The sequence below is a fragment of the Panthera tigris genome, chromosome C2 (assembly GCF_018350195.1).
Source record: "Panthera tigris isolate Pti1 chromosome C2, P.tigris_Pti1_mat1.1, whole genome shotgun sequence".
NCBI classification, from domain to species: Eukaryota; Metazoa; Chordata; class Mammalia; order Carnivora; family Felidae; genus Panthera; species Panthera tigris.
In genome coordinates this window covers 83,037,050-83,055,200 of record NC_056668.1, presented here as the reverse complement: position 1 = coordinate 83,055,200, position 18,151 = coordinate 83,037,050, and the positions used below count along the sequence as shown (strand labels likewise).

Here is an 18,151-nt window from a genome sequence, read left to right as displayed (position 1 = left end):
TTTTTTGACATTTAAAATCTTATACATTTCTACTGGCACAAGAATAGACACTCAGATCAATGGAACAGAACAGAGAACCCAGAAATGGACCCACAAACGGATGACCAACTAATCTTTGACAAAGCAGGAAAGAATATCCAATGGAATAAAGACGGTCTCTTCAGCAAGTGGTGGTAGGAAAACTGGACAGCGACATGCAGAAAAATAAACCTGGACCACTTTCTTACACTATATACAAAAATAAACTCAAAATGGATGAAGACCTAAATGTAGCAGGAAGCCATCAAAATCCTCGAAGAGAAAGCAGACAAAAACCTCTTTGACCTTGACCTTGGCAGCAACTTCTTATTCAACATGTCTCCAGAGGCAAGGGAAACAAAAGCAAACATGAACTATTGGGACCTCATCAAAGTAAAAAGCTTCTGCACAGTGAAAGGAACAATCAGCAAAACTAAAAGGCAACCAATGGAATGGGAGAAGATATTTGCAAACAACATATCAGATAAAGGGTTATTATCCAAAATCTATAAATATCTTATCAAACTCAATACCCAAAAAACAAATAATCCAGTGAAGAATTGGGCAAAAGACATGAATAGACACTTCTCCAAAGAAGTTTCTGACTTCTTTGGAGTGTCCAGATGGCCAACACATGAAAAAATTCTCAACATCACTCATCATCATGGAAATACAAATCAAAACCACAATGAGACACTACCTCACTCCTGTCAGATGGCTAACATTAATAACTCAGGCCACAACAGATGTTGGCGAGGATGTAGAGAAAGAGGATCTCTTTTGCACTGCTGGTGGGAATGCAAACTGGTACAGCCACTCTGGAAAACAGTATGGAGATTCCTCAAAAAATTAAAACTAGAAATACCCTATGACCCAGAAACTATACTACTAGGTATTTATCCAAGGGATACAGGTATGCTGTTTTGAAGGGGCACATGCCCCCAATGTTTATAGCAGCACTATCAACAATAGCCAAAGTATGGAAAGAGCCCAAATGTCCATCAGTGGATGGATGGATAAAGATGTGGTATATATACACAATGGAGTATTACTCGGCAATCAAAAAGAATGAAATCCTGCCATTTGCAACTATGTGGATGGAACTAGAGGGTATTATGCTAAGGGAAATTAGAGAAAGACAAATATCATATGACTTCAGTCCTATGAGGACTTTAAGAGACAAAACAGATGAACATAAAGGAAGGGAAGCAAAAATAATATAAAACCAGGGAGGGGGACAAAAACATAAGAGACTCTTAAATATGGAGAACATACAAAGGATTACTGGAGGGGTTGTGGGAGGGGGGATGGGCTAAATGGGTAAGGGGCATTAAGGAATCTACTCCTGAAATCATTGTTGCACTATATGCTAACTAACCTGGATGTAAATTGAAAAAATAAATTAAATTAAAATTTAAAAATTAAATTAAAAAAATTAAATCTTGTGCATTTCACTTACCATACACCCTTTCTGAAAAAGAAACAACTTGAAAGTTTTCCAATGAAAATGAAATCACTATGCTGTACACCTGAAACTAATATAACATTGTGTGTCACATATACTTTAATTAAAAATTTTTTTAATTTTTTTAATGTTTATTTATTTTTGAGAGAGAGAGACAGACAGAGTGTGAGTGGGGGAGAAGCAGAGAGAGAGGGAGACAAAATCTGAAGCAGGTTCCAGGCTCTGAGCTGTCTGCACAGAGCCCAAGAAGGGGCTGAGATCATGACCTGAGCCAAAGTCAGACAGTTAAACAACTGAGCCACCCAAGCAATCCCCCCCCCAAAAAATTTTTTTAAATAAAAAAGAAGGAACAATCTTTCCAGAGATATGATAAAAAGCAATCCCAGGTTGACATCTGGCAACAGGTTCAGATAACAGCAATTATAAGGGTAGGTCAGTGGGCCTCAAAAAAAGTCTTCAAGAAAAAAATATATGTATTACATAAATTCTATAACAAACAATCTGGAAGATATTAATAATGCAATATAGATATATGCTACTGTATAAACAAGAAAAAAAGACAATTAGAAATGCCAAGGGAGGGGTGTCTGAGTGCCTCAGTTGGTTAAGCTTCCAACTCTTGGTTTCCATTCAGGTCATGATCTCGGTTCCTGGGCTCAAGCCCCATGTCAGGCTCTTCACTAGCAATCCAGAGTCTACTTAGGATACTCTCTCCCTCTCTCTCTGTCCCTCCTCCTCTCTCTGTCCCTCTCTCTGTGCACACATGCACGTGCACACGCTCTCTCAAAGTAAGTCACACACACATGCACGTGCACATGCTCTCTCAAAATAAATAAATAAACTTAAAAAAAAAAAGAAAAAGAAATGCTAAGGGAAAACGTAAAAAAAAAAAAAAAAAGACATTGCCAGAGTCTGAAATGAATTAAACTGTGGCATGGAGTTTTAGAAAAGAGAACCTATTTACCTTAACATGTGTAGCACTCCTTTGAGTGACACAGGTTTAATGACATAGAATTACATTTCTTACTCTAGAGGTATGAACATATTACATGCATAAATGCATTTTACTGATTTCTGTGTATAGAATCAACTAGAGTCAAAGAAAAACCCACATATAGTAAAAATGTAAAATACATTATAAGTCTTACCAACTGAAAGAAAGTGGTATATAGGTAGAAGAACTTGAAAGATGAGAGACAGAAAAAAGATGGAAATATATGGTAAAAAAAAATCAATAGATATTATCTAAGGTTGCTGCATCACCAGATAGAATTAACTGTGTTATTTAAATTTATCATGGTAACCATTATATGATCTAAAAATAATAATGTAACTAACAAAAATTGGGGGGTGAAAGGGAGCAAGGACAGAGAAGCATCATAAGTATGCAAAATTCATTTTTCATAGCAAAGAACCACAAGATATTGTCTAAAGGTGATAATCAAAAAATAAAAACAAATATGTAAATTAGCACCATGGACATCACCACCATAATTTTATCTAAAAGTTTCGCGTTATGGTTGGTGTAAATAGCACCAAGCCAGGAGCCAAGAAATCTAAGTCCTAAGCTTTACTTTTCACTAGCTATGTATAGTTCTCAAACTGTGATCCTCAGACCAGCAGCGGTAGCATCTCCTGAAAACTTGTTAGAAATCCAAATTATGTGGCCTCATCCAAACCTACTGAATCAGAAACTTGGAGTGGGACCAGCAATCTGTGTTTTAGCAAGTCCCCCAAATTCTGCTGTATGCTAATGTCTGGGAACAACTAATCTAGACCAAGAGCCAACAAACTGCAGTCCATGTGTCAAATCCACTCCACACCCATTTTGTAAATAAAGTTTTATTGCAACACAGCCACACTCATTGGTTTATATATTATCTATATTTGCTTTTCAGCAACAACAGCTGAGCTCAGTCGTTGAGGCAGACATCATATGGCCTGCAAAACCTACAATATTTACTCTCTGGTCCTTTACAGAAAAAGTTTGATGGCCTTCAACCTAGAATATTCTGACTGATAATACTGAGTGCACATCATTACTAAATGCAATTCAATGTTTACCATCCCAGTGAAGTTGTATAGATTATCAGAAAGGTACTTGTGCTAATAATGTCTAGAGTCTTTTAATAATATTTTAATAAGGTATTTTTAATAAGGTATTATGGAGTAACTGAATCCTCCTACCCCATCATTCTCAGGACCCCTTAAACTAGTAAGTAATAAATAGTAAAGAACCATGTAATAATTGGTAAATCAATAAATAGTATAAAAAATAAAATAAACAGCAAAAGTCAACACCCTCTGTGGCTCACAGAGTTTTAGGAAACATTACTGACCACATAATGACTTGTAGAGGGCATGATGAGCTGCTTGCTCTCCATCAAAAGCTTGATTTTTAAAAAGCAACATTCAGGGGTGCCTGGGTGGCTCAGTCAGTTCAGTGTCCAACTCTTAGTTTCAGCTCAGGTCATGATCTCACGGTTCATGAGTTTGAGCCCCAAGTCGGGCTCCGTGCTGACAGTGTAGAACTTGCTTGGAATTCTCTCTCTCTCCCTCCCATCTCTTTCTCTCAAAATAAATAAATAAACTTAAAAAAAAAAAAGCAGCATTCACATTTTAAAGTTAATACCACACCCAACATCTTGCCCAATTTCATCTCAATTCTTCAGACCACCCCATCACCAAAACAACCCAAGTCACGTAATAAATAGGAGATGAGCCTATTTGTTAGACTGTGGCAATTATCTTCTTTATAACTGATAATACCACTGAATCAGGCCAAATTCCAGATATTTACAACCATTAGCACCCATAAATTCAAGCAAGAGGCTGTGCTTTGAATGTCTAAAGAAATCTAAAATGAACATATCGGAAAAGGGAAAGTAGGCTCCTATCTGAAAAGGACAGGTGACACAATGCAGGATAGTTAAGATATTCTAAAGCAAATGAACAAAGAAAAGCCATTATGCACACATTAGCTCATCCTACTGGTGAGAAATACTGTCAGACTCCTAGTCTTACACAGAGAAGGACAAGAATCTAACATATTAAATGTTTTTTCTGCCCTCTAAAATAATTCATTCAAATTATGTTGGCCTATAAGACTTACTTGCCAGTGTTACCACTTATTCATAACAAATCCATGGGGTGCTCTCAAATTTTGAGCCTTGGCTGGCTAAGGTCTGGTCTCTCAAGGCATCCTTTCTGAGAGCTCTGAAGCAAATCCACCCACCCTGGGCAATGCAACAGGCCAACAAGACTCCCCATACTGGACCTCTGTCCTTAGAAGTCAAAGAAATGATTCCATCTCCCTGACTCTGAGGAGCAATGCCACAGCCAGCCCAAGAAATAACATACCACACCCTTGCACTCAATCAAAGCAGATCTTTTCCAATTAATGCTATTCAAAGCCATTTAAAAACAGGTGCTTTTCTATTGCCTCCATAAGTAAGAGGCCCAGAATGAACTAACTTCATTGGCGGGGCTAGTTTCTAAAGCTGACAAATTGTTATATTCATTCAGTGTTTTCATTTATTTATTTATTGTTTGTTTGTTTGTTTGTTTGTTTAGAGGGGAAAGGGGCAGAGGGAGAAAGAGCAAATCTCAAGCAGGCTCCATGCCCAGCTCAGTGTGAAGCCTCACACAGGGCTGAATCCCACAATGCTGGAGTCATGACCCAAGCTGAAATCAAGAGTCAGATGCTTAACTGATTAAGCCATCCAGGCGCCCCATTCAGTCTTTTAATACACAAGGGAAACTCTCATTATAATTCACAAGGCAAATAGTTGCAATGTCCTTCTCCCCTCCTTTCCTAAAGTAGAAATGCCAGACAGCATTCTATCAGACAGCATATCATAAATGAGGATCTGACTCATCTCAAAGACTATTAATCAGACTTTACGGGAGGAAAATGGACATAGGAGAATTCTTCAAACTTAAACAGGTCTCTCAACAAATTCATTATAGAAAAGGTCCTTTAGAAATAGTAAATAATCAGGGGTGCCTGGGTGGCTCAGTTGGTTAAGCATCCGACTTTGGCTCAGGTCATGATCTCACAGTTCATGAGTTTGAGCCCCGCTTTGGGCTCTGTGGTGACAGCTCAGAGCCTGGAGCCTACTTTGGATTCTGTGTCTCCTCTTTCTCAAAAATAAATAAGCATTTTTAATAAATTTAAGAAATAGTAAATAATCATAAAATTCACCACTGTTCTGAAACGTGACTGTTGTACTATCTAATAAAAGTACTTTCTCCAATCCCTTTCTTTTTTTTTTATTCTTTTTTTTTTTAATGTTTATTTTTGAGAGAGAGTCTGAGTGGGCAAGGGGTAGAGAGAGAGGGAGACAAAGAATTCAAAGCAGTCTCCAGGCTCGGAGCTGTCAGCACAGAGCCCGACGCAGGTCTTAAACTCACAAACTGCGAGATCATGACCTGAACCAAAGTCAGAGGCTTAATGGACTGAACCACCCAGGCGCCCCCCCCCCAATCCCTTTCAAATAATGAACTCAGAATTGGACTAAAACAAAGAAACTAAATAGAGTAATTCAGTAATAAAAATCCATGCTGAGTTATACAAATATTGATTTTGAGAAAAACAACTGTGATCTAAAAATAGCTGACCTTCTCAGTTGTTCAGAATGTTTTTACTAATGCCTTTTCAAACTGCTTGGCTACAATCTGTAGCCACAGGAAACATGTTTTAAGTGACAATATCTTACATAAGTAATACCTCTGAGAAACTGACTCCTAGGTTTATCCTGCTACTGTTATAAGATAGATTCTGAAAACCCTTAGTAGTATAAATACATAGCAGATGGTACCTGATAGGCTAAAGTGAGCCCTCAGTTGTTATTGGAAACATAATGGTGATGTGGCAATGATACTTTTTATATTTTATATATATTTTAATACCATGAGATCCATGTGGGAAGATTTATAATTCAATGGTTATGTATTACATATAATTCACAAAGATACCCCAGAGTCAGGGAAGCTCAGGAAATAGAATTTTTGGCTTTTATTACATTTAGAGAGAAGAAATACAGAACTATGAAGGCAAAAGTAGAAGACTGGGTGCTGCTCTCGTTCTGTCTTTTAACTTCCCCACATGCCCCAGTACTGCATCTTATCCAAAAGCTAAGCCTGAGTCCGCATTTTCTTCCTCACCCCTCAAATGTTCCTTCCCTTTTACCACAGTGTCTCCCTATCAGCACCTAGCACAGTGAGTTTCACCCTTGGCTGCACACTGGGGTCACCTGAGTTGCTTCCAGCACTACTGGAGCTCAAGTCACACCTTGAAAAATTCTGATTTTAGTCTGGTCTGGACGTCAGGATATTTTAAAACTCCCCAAGTGATGCTAATGTGCAACTAAGATGGGAACCACATCCTAGCATACTTTTGGTAAGGAAGAGCCAGGCAAAGTAATGAAATAAAACAAGATGAGACAATGAAAACCAAAATGGGGGCTCAATCCCACATGCCCAGACAAGCAGTAAGATCTGTCTGGTAGTACAGTTCCTAAAGCCATTAGTTTCTCACTCTCCCTCTCCCCCATCCCAATTGGCCCCAACGCCTGTCCTTTCTGTCCATCCCTTTCTACCCAGTCCTCCTGTCAACACGCTAGCTCACACCCTTTCACTTTGCGCCCATCCGAGTCTAGAAGCCCTTAATCAGTCTCCTGCCTCCTTTTCTTGGCTCCATCTGATCCACTCTGCACACCACCACCATATTAATCTGGTTGTCATTCCCCACCGCAAAACCTCCAGCCACCTCTTCCTGCCCATTATGTCTAAACTACTCAACTTGGTGGGAAAGGCCTTGCCTAGTCTGTTTCCAGATGTCTTTCCAGCTCTCGTTTCTCACTACTGAAAAGGAGCCTTACTCTGTTCTGATCAACTTGGATGGCCAAAGTTCCCCAAACATACTCTTTTTAAGACTTCGAAAACCAGGGGGGGTTGGATAGAAGTCAAATATTTTGCCCCAGATCACACAGCTAGTGAGCAGTGGAATGTGGATTGCGTTCCAGATTTGGGCTGTGTACAGAGCTCTTAAATACCACCTTATTCTCTCTTTCTGGAACGTTGCCTTGCATATCTACCTGTGGAAATCCTACCTATCTTTTCACCTTCATTCCTAAAGCTTTCCTTGTTTTTCCTGTCTGAAGTGACTTTTCTCTCTTCTGATCTTCTATAATACTTTGTTTGCATATTTCACAAGCTATCATGACAACAGAGTCATGTGATGAGCTTCCTGAGGTTCAAGACATTGTCTTATGGCCTTGTTGGTCCTTTATAGCACCTAATAACACCAACCACACTGTTGGCACTCAGCAAAGATCTAGTGAAGAATGAGCTGCCGTGGGAAGCTTTCTTCACTCACCCAACCCAGCCACAATGAGAGGTCCTTATTAATTTCAGGCACAGAGATATCCTTTCCCCACCCTGCATATCCTGCCATCCTCCTCTTCTAGTACATCAATTCTTGTTCTGTGTCATGAGCCCTCCATCAACTGCCTATAAAACATTTTGCAACCTGGGAAGGGCTCTGTTGCCTGGTTACCACTGTAAGACTTAGGAAGATGCATATTGTGAAAATAGGAATCATAAAAAACAAGGCTGGTTTCATTCTCTGGAACCTGAAATGGAACCTGGAAAGCAAGGTTCATGTCAAATTCCCCTTTTGGGCCTTCTTACCCATTGTCTCTGTTTTATGTGGAAAGAAAGACGGGTGGGGCTCTTTATGTTGAAAGCAAGAGGGGTGGATATGAGCAAATGCCAAGAAGAGAAAAGGGGAATAATTGGTCAGACAGCTATTCTTTCTCAAGAAACAAACAGCATTCTAGGAAACTAAAAAACTTCCTATTTGCCAGAAATTATATAAGGAATATAGAACAGAAAAAAAGACATCAAGCCAAAAAAACAGTAGCCCCTTGTTTTGTCTTATCTTCTACCTCTAGGAGATAGGGGTTCTACCCCTCTATGCTTCTCTCTACACTGGTCCAGATAGCACTCAACATATGCTTCTCAGTGTGACTCAGAAAAGGCTACAAGTACAAGACAAAAACAACCCATTTTGGTTAGCATACGACTGCATCGGGGATTCAGTAAAATTCAACAGTGAGTTTTAACCAAATATAATGAGAATAGGTGGAGGCACTTCCACCTGTTGCCCACCTCCCTGCTCAACCCTTTCCTTTGCAGCTCCCCATGGAAGGAGAAGTTGCTGAACTGATGGGTGTCATTATTTTGGAATGCAACTGAGCCAAAGAGGGAGACCAGGTTCAACTCCCTACAACCCAAGGAGGTTAAGGCAGGAGTGAGGACTGAGTTCCTCTCTCTCTGTCAGCAGCCTCCTTCTCACCCTATAGCAAATACTCTTTTTTTTATTGAAATGAATTCTATCAGAACTGGAAATTCTACCGACAATACTCCTGACAGCCTACTATGTGCAGGGCACACTGTGCTAGAGCTAGGGATAAAAAAAAAAAAAAAAAAAAAAAAAAAAAAAAAAAAAAAACAAGAAAACAAAACAAAAGCATTGGCCCCTACTCTTGAGCTATTCACAGTCTAATGGGAAAGGCAGAAACAATTTCCATATACTACAGTGTTATATAAGAGCTAAGCTCAGGTGTCTATGGAAATTAAGAGTCTGTGAGAGCGAAACTGAAGTTGGGGAAGGATTCCTTGAAGAAATGAGGTCAGACTGAAGGCTGATGAATGTGTAGAAGTTAGATAGGCCAAGAAGGATGGGAAAGGTCTCAACAGAGAGAACCACATGAGCACAGCCCAGAGACACACACAGCATCCTTCCTTCAAAGCAACAAAACCCCAAATCCTTACGCATCTGCATAACACATACCATTTTCAGGGATCAAAGGAAGAAAGGAAAGGAATTAGTTACATATAATTTAAGCAATAAACTTTGAAGAAGTGCATTAAAAAATAAAATCCATAGCTCTCTCTGAGGAAATATGAATAGTAATATACAAAAACAAAAATAAATCTTTTAGAGTGGCTTTGGTTAAAGCAAACAACTCAACTTTCTAATCTCCACAGGTGGGATGAAATTGCAGGTGGCCTTTCAATGACAAAGCTGGTGTTGACCCCGAAATCACATGAGGCAGATGGAAGACAAGCTAAACAGCACACACATGGCCGTTGTGTAAATTCCTAACCTCACAGCAATTTAAGTAAGAGATGACATCATAAGCCCTATAAACCCATGGAGGGAAGGGCCTTTCCTGGCTGGAGACTGGACACAGCACTATCAAAGAGTGGGGTTTGGGCCTCATTCCCAGCTCTATCTTTGTCTGTAAAATGGTTCATCATTATGAACTCTGTCCCACACTCCACCCCTTGGAAGCCTGGGTATTGACTGACTCAATTCGATAAAGGTGTAAGGCTCGGGCTAGAGAAACAGCAGATGCCCAAAAACATCTCTGTCATATTCTCAGCTACAAGCACAGTTTTTATTCTCAGCCTTTGTTTTCTTGCTCTGTGCCTTAGATTCTCTATCTGAATATGGAGAATTCCTTATTTAGGGAAGATAAACTAAATAACTCCTAACATGGCTTGACCTCCTTGAGCAATGGTCATGTGTCCCAGATGACAGGCCCTAGGAAGCTAGAATCACCTTATTCTAGTGCAATAAACCTGAAGGGGCAGATGCAGCATTAGCATGTTCAACCAATATTTCATTCACTCAACAGTGTGTATTAAGTACCTCCTATGTGTGAATCATAGTCAAAACTGACATTGTTTTCTAGCCTCTTCCCCTATCACTTGTCTGTGAGGGATACATCAGAGAAACTGGCCACGCTACATACCAGCGTGGGCTGCACTCAGCAAAAATTCCATCTCAACCCATCCCTGTCACATGAGAAATTCAGAATAAACTAAGTGACTGGGAAGCCAGCAAAACGCTGTGTTCAGCTCACCTGGGGATGCTAGTCAGGTAAGTCATGACATTCAGGAAGTCTTCCTCTGGGATGTGTTTGAACCCCACAAACTCTGGAAAAGTGATGATGGGGGCACCGTCTTTCCCTCGGCCTCCTGCAACAAAAATGGGTGGTCAAGATGTTAACAAAATGTTTTCATGTCACATCTCTGCAGGTAAGTGACTTTGATTAATGTCAGGTGGGGAGATACATACTGGCCTTCCCCTTTTCCAACTGTATTATTTCAGACTAGAAAGTGGGAAGGCTGACATGGAACTATTTTGAACAAGTCTCCTCTTCAGGCTTGCTCAAGTGATATTGTGAGAATTCAATTTTTAAATCCTCTGAAGACAGTTAGTGTATAAAAGATAGTACTAATTTAATCACTTCAGTACAAGTGGAACAGTAAGTAATGTCAATACAAATATATAATATTGTTCTTAATTTTTGTAGTCAATAAATATCAAAGTTAAAGCATGGTGGTCAAGTGAGTTTTGTTCTAAAGTCAGCCTGGTTCAAATCCTGCTCTGCCACTTAATTTCTATGTGACTTCATGCAAAGATAGTTCATCTAAATAGGATTTTCCATAAATATATATACATATATAATAGGAATAATATTTTTACCTACCTCTAAAGGTATTGTGAGGATTAAGTGAGAACATATACGAAAAACACATTAGTAGAGTGCTTATTACATATAAGTGCTTAATAAATAGGGACCATTATATGGTTATTATTATTACAAGGAGGCAATATTATATTTATTATTATTACAAGGAGGCAATAACCACCTGCCCTTCAATAACTTACCAACAGGGGTATAAAACATCACTGTAAGAATAAAAATGTAAAATTAATATTTAAATATTTAATCCAGGGGCACCTGGGTGGCTTAGTCGGTTAAGCTTCCGACTTCAGCTCAGGTCATGATCTCGCTGTTTGTAAGTTCAAGCCCCTCTTTGGGTTCTGTGCTGACAGCTCAGAGCCTGGAGCCTGCTTTGGATTCTGTGTCTCCCTCTCTCTCTGCCCCTCCCCCACTCATGCTCCACCTCTCTCTCAAAACTGGATAAACATTTTTAAAAAGTTTTTATATATTTAATCCATTGGAGCAGAGGCCACTAGATTGAATTAAATGGATTATATTTCCTCATCTCCTTGCAGCTAGATGCAGCTACATGACTGAGTTCTAGCCCTGTGGTTCTCAAATTGTGTCCCAGTTACCCAGGGAACCACGGTGAACTTGTAAGAACATCATTAATATTTTAAATGTTTGAGGGAAACAGCAATAGTTGGCATATATCAGATGACATGCATGCTACTAGCTTGAGGTAGTTCACAATTTCAACATTAAATTGCACTACATTCTTTTGAAAGTCACTGCATCCTTGTGAAGTTGGGGTTTTGGTGACTGCTGAGATAAAAAGCAAGCGCCGTATGAAAATTAATATAGAACAGGAAACAAAGGTGGTGATGTCCAGTCTCATTCCGAGATTCAAGATTATTGTAGTTACCTAAGAATGAAATGTAAACATTACTTTTTCTTTCAATTTACATGTATTATTTTTTCAAACAGCTATCAAACTGTTAGGACATACAGACTTACTAAGTCATTTTAACTGTTAGGTATTGCTTTTGGCCAAGAAAGGCTGTGAAAATACTAAGATAGACTGAGATATATATCTGAGACTGAAAAACTAAGCACCAAGAACTGAGTAAATTGGGGAATCTATGCCCTCCCTGACAGGATAGGAGCTGAATTGCTGAGAGCACTTCCAGGTTATGTCTATGGAGGGAAACCACTTTAAGAAAAATAACGGCTCCCAAGAGAAGCCAACTACAAATGACTGCATGTATTTCACATATGTAATGAAAGAGGTAGGGCGGGGTGTGGTTTAATGACAATTGTGTGATTAATAAGGGTGTGGGATCAATGAAGAAATTACATAAAAGGGCAACTCAGAGAAGCAAATGCAGGTCATGTCTTGTCAATGATGCTATCCTAAGGAAGGAGGGACCTGGCCTACCATCATGAGAATCTAGGCCAGTCTACCAGATGACAGTACCATTAAGGTTATCCAATCCACTCTGCTGCTCTGAGTCCATACCTGATAAGTATCTTCTGATTATACTCTGACTTTCCATGTAAATTTCTTCCAAGGCAAAAAATGTGCTGTCAAGCACATCATGAAAAAATTTTCATCATGAAAAGATTAAATCAGTCTTGTAGTTTTCTATAACAGTCTCTTCTAGGTATTGTTCACGTAGGGTTAGGCTCTCAGAGACCAATCGCAATGGAATGAAACTGTGTGAGACTTGTCTGATGACTAGACATTCTTCTCCAGGAAGTAGCTCCTTAATAATTCTACACGTTTATTTTAAATTTTAAAAAAAAGTTAACTGCATATTAAATGTTTGTCAAACTTTGACTTGGAGATTAAGATGCCTCATTATGCTGACTGAAAACAACTTAAATCAGGATACTATCAGCTTTCACCTCATATTTTTCCTCTTTGCAGTCATACAGCCATAGGAAGTCTTAGATGAATGCAAATTAAGAGAATTTACATCTCCAGTAAGGCTAAATTTAAATGCATTATAACACTGTACTAATTGCATAGCCAATATTTGCCAAGAAAATGGCTAAAACATTTCAAGGAATCAAAACACCCTAAAAATATTCATTAAGGCATGATTATACTATTTAATGATTGTCTTTTACTGTTGATTATAAAATAAAGCTCTTCACACCTAAATGGAGAAAGATAGGTGGAGTGTTCTTGTATCTTGGTTTATACCAATACTGAACACCAGAGAGGCCCAAGGTTGACTGGGGACACCACCTGCGGTTGAACATTAAACGTGACAGACAGAAGCACCAAGGAAACAAAGCTAAGCCTCCAGACACCCATTGACCACCCACATCAAGGCATTTGGTGCCACCTTGTGAGAAAATGTGGAAATGCAAAAGGATGAAAGCGTACCAAAGAAGCCCTATTCAAGGAAAATAAAGAACACCAAATTACTTGGAAGTAAAATGGTGACTTAAATAAAATAAATTTCAGTACTCCTGGTATAATTTTTACCTGTTCTCTAAATGGAAGAGGAATAGGTTTACTGCAGAAAACAGTAGTGAGTACTTGAGAGACATAAAATTGTTCCTATGAGGGCCTGAGTGTTGGCTGGCATGGAGACTTCTGTCCTACTATAGAGGAGAATTTGGAATGCTAGCAAATCCTATAGAAGATGGTGAAGACCAACAATGAAAGAGAGAGCGAGGCAGTTAATGCTATTTGCCTTCCAATATCCATTTTCCTTTTCTCTCCCTGCCAAAAAAAAAAAAAAAAAAAAAAAAGATTTCAGCTGGGAAAATGGCAATACCACTTCCTGGGAGGCACTTTAGAAAACTCAGGGCCTGGGATACCAAATCATCTGTCCTACATAATATTGTCCCACATGCTGTGTGATTTCTGAATATCTTAATAGAAACTCTATGTAAGTGAAAAATCCATTTATAGTGATATTTATAGTGATCAGATCCTATAAACCCAGTTTTATACATAATAATAGAGGGCTTTTTAATATTTTTCCATTTTATTGAGACATAATTGACACAATATAACAATGTATTAGTTTAAGGTGTACATATAATGATTTGACATATGTATACATTATAAAATGGTGACCACAATAAGTTTAGCTAATACCCATCACCTCACAAATCACCTTACAATTTTTTTTTCTTCAGATCTATTCTCTTGGCATTTTTCAAATACACTATACAGTATTGTTAACTATATAGTCACCATGCTGTACATTACGTCCCCAGAACTTAGTTATCTTATAACTGAAAGTGTGTACTTTTGACCACTTTCCTCCATTTTCCTCACCCCCACCCCACCTCTGGCAGCCACCAATTTTTTTCTGTTTCTGTGAGTTCATTTTTTTAAGATTCCACCTACAAGTAACATCATAAAGTATTTGCCTTTCCTTATCTGACTTATTTCACTTAGCATAATGCCCTCAAGGTCCACCCGTGTTGTCACAAATAAGAAGTTATTTTTATATGGTTTTAATATATACTAAATTTTTCAAGAATGCAACTACCCTACACATTCAAGGAAGTTAATACTTACTTTGTTCAGAATGTATCAACTTTGTTCAGAACTGTATCAACCATTATTTACCCTTTCAGAAAACCGTTACAGTAAGGCTACTCGGTGTGTCTGATCACCTATACCACACCCCAGCATTTACAGCTATCACATTCATGGTAACCAAGCACCTGACTACTTTATTATTTTTTTCTAGTATAGCTAGAAATACATATTGAAATACATATTATTTTACTATGTTTATTTTCCTTTTATTTCTCCTTTATTGCTCTCCTTTACATTTTCTTTTTTTTTTTTTTTCTGTATATACATAAACAGGGGGTAGCTATTCACCCTCTGTGAGCACACAACTAAACTATACTGCTAGCTTCCCATGCTATTAAATGTATCTATGTAAGCGATCCAGGTTCAAGTCAATGGCGTATGGTGCGTGCTGTTGTTGAGCCGAGGCTTTTAAGAAGCAGTATGCTCTCTTTTCCCTGTCTGCTTTCTGGATACAAATCATAAGACAACCATAAAATGGATAATAGTAATATAAGCCACAAAGTGAAAGGCATCTTCATGATGAAGATGGAGAGAAATCATCTGCTGACCATGAACATACATGTTGAACTGCTCCAAGAGAAATAACTAAATTTCTATTGTGTTTGTTTGAACTACTATGCACCTTGGAGTCTATTTAGTATAGCTGTTCAGTCCACCCTAACTAACACAGGTCATGGTATCCACAAATTTCAACTCAGGATAGTGGGGGCAATACAAATCATTTGTTATAAAAAGAAGGATTTGGACCAACATGATTGAGAACCATTTCTGTACTCTACACTGCTCAATACAATAGCCACTAGACATATGTTGTCGTTGAGCACTTGAAATATGACCAGCCCAAATTGAGATGAACTGTAAGCGTTGAAATACAAACTAGATTTCCAAGACTTACTACAAAAAAATGTAAAGCATCTCAACAATAATTTTGAATATTGATGACATGTTGGAATAATATTTTAGATATATTGGGTTAAATAAAAATACTATTAGAATTAATTTCCTTTTTGCTTTTTTCATATGGCTACTAGAAATTTTAAAAACACATATGTGAGTCACATTATATTTCTATTAAAAAATACTTCCCCCTGCACCTTCTTGCACTGGTTCTCATTTCCTTGATGCCAAGTTACTAACTCTATCTCTGATTTAGATATAAGTTTGACTCTGATCAGTTTCTTAATGTGACATTCTCCATTGTTTCAGTGAGAATTTCCCACTTGCCCCTGGGAACTCCACCTCTACCAACCCTAGGCTCCACTGGTGGACTCCATAAGCCTAAGAGTATTTTATGCCTTCATTATTGATTATTTCTAAAATATGGTATGTGAGAGAGGAAACTTCAGACAATGATTCCAAGGGGGGACATAACCATTAAAATAAAAAGAAAACGGTAATTTCTTTTAATTAGATTCCTTTTAATCCCAAGTATTACAGTAGAGATTGATGAATGACCAATTTATAACCAACCCCCTCTCCCCAACCACCTTCCACTGTAGCCATTTAAAAGCTAATGTTTGCCTTTTCTGACTTCCTTGCTGGTAGAAATGGCTACATGACACAATTCCAGGATGAGACATAATCAGAAGTCTACCAAGAGCTTCTGGGAAAGTTTTTGTTCTCCTGGCAAAAGGGACAGAAGAAGCCAGCATTGCTCCTTTTCCTTCTTCCTGCTTTGGACACAGACTTGATGTGTGGAGCTACAGCAGCCATTTTGATATTAAGACTAAAAACAAGAGAAACATCAAGAGAACCACAAAGATGCACCCTTAATGTCATTGAGCCACTGGCCCAATGCCAGGAATTTCTACTTTTGGGCCTCTGTTATGTGGCTTAGAAAACAAACAAACAAGTCCTATAGGCTAGGTTCTCTTATAGCCAGATACCACATGACACACTTTCCTTAAAAGAACCCACTTTACCAATGAGAAGCCTGAGGTTCACAGCAACAATCTAATTGTGTTGGAATATGAACACAGAATTATCTGAGTCCAAAGCCTAGAGTGTTTCCACCACATTAACCTGCTTATATTCTCTTGTTTCCTAGCTAAGCCCTAAATTTAGAAATATCCCAAGTTCACTGGGAACATGCCAGTTGTCTTTCAAGTCAAGAGCCAGCAGAGGCCCAGCCCTGGTCACTATCCAATTCCTGCTGGTGGCCCCTGTTCACAGACCACACCGTCCAAAGGCTTCAAACCATCTGGCCACAAATCTGGGTCATCCATGGTGCAGTGAGTCCCTGCTCTCCCACCAGCCATGGGAGCACACTCACAGAGCACGGCAGGCCAGGCAACTGGGGCCTCACTGAAGAAAAAGCTCCATCCTGTCCTTTCCAGCATTCCTGCTTGATGGGGCCCCAGCTCTTTCCAGAGCTCAGTGGAATCTGCACAAAGTCTGCAGCTGGGACATCCTCACCCTGCTTGCCTGAATCAGGAGAACTGCTGTGACCCTGAACAGAGGCCACAGCTCGGTCACCACAGGGCTGAGAAAAGACCTGAGTGCAGAGATTTCTGTTTTACAGCTACACCAGGTACCCACAAGGGCCTCATTGCTGACATTGGCTGCCACTGGCAGGTAACGATGAAAAGCAGGCCTAGTAATTCCAAGAAAGTGCTGACTCAGAGAACTTGATATTCTTGGCTACTGATATCCTTCCAGACTTGCAATACTGCAAATCCTACCACAGCTAATCCATGCTTCTCTCTCATAGGATGGGGAAACTTGAGGCAACAACATGACAAAAGAAGCTAGAAAATGAAAGATTGTCGTTGCCACAAAGTGACTTTCCTAAAGCAGAGGTGTCCTCTTGGTCCAATGTGCGTGTTTATAGTTCAATGTTCTACATTAAAGAGTGACAATTAGGGGTGCCTGGGTGGCTCAGTCGGTTAAGCATCCGACTTCGATTCAGGTCATGATCTCGCGGTTCATGAGTTTGAGCCCCATGTCGGGCTCTGTGCTGGCAGCTTAGAGCCTGGAACCTGCTTCAGATTCTGTGTCTCCTCTCTCTGCCCCTTCTCCGCTCATGCTCTGTCTCTCTCTCAAAAATAAATAAACATTTAAAAAAAATTTTTTTAAAAAGAGTGACAATTATCTCTATTACTGACTTCGTTGTGGCATCATACACCACTTCAACTGTGAGCATAGCTTTGGTTCCTTATACAAACTATATCATACTGAAAACTATTCTTTGTAATATAATCCTAAAATAAACATTTCTTTGGGATTAAAATATACCAGGAAAAATACTCATACAGTTGGCAGTTGCAATGCTAATAAGCCTTTTTCATACACTACGTCTTTAATCCTCCAAGTTATGATGATCCCACCCATTCGTTATACAAGTGAGGAAAGTAAGGCTTAGGAATTAAGTTGCCAAAGAGATGCAGCTGGTCAAAGCAGAACCTAAATCCGTATCTAGGGCTGTCTGGTACCCATTTATGTTTTCCTATGTCGTCCTAAGAAATAAGAATAGAGAGAAGCGCTTCAGTAACACTCAAAGGAGGTGACTTTGGAGCACTAAATGCACACGTTAATTGGTCAGCTGGGGCATTAGGGTTTTGGCATAAGGCTACA

General features: G+C 39.0%; 1 protein-coding gene across 1 annotated transcript in view; it reads right to left on the bottom strand.

Moving 5' to 3' along the window:
• Positions 1-18,151, bottom strand: part of MCF2L2 (MCF.2 cell line derived transforming sequence-like 2) — a 254,578-nt gene that overhangs the window by 199,298 nt on the left and 37,129 nt on the right. Inside the window, exon 3 of the mRNA XM_042956659.1 lies at positions 10,420-10,534. Within this exon, the coding sequence (XP_042812593.1) occupies positions 10,420-10,534 (115 nt within the window). The remainder of the gene's footprint in view (positions 1-10,419; positions 10,535-18,151) is intronic.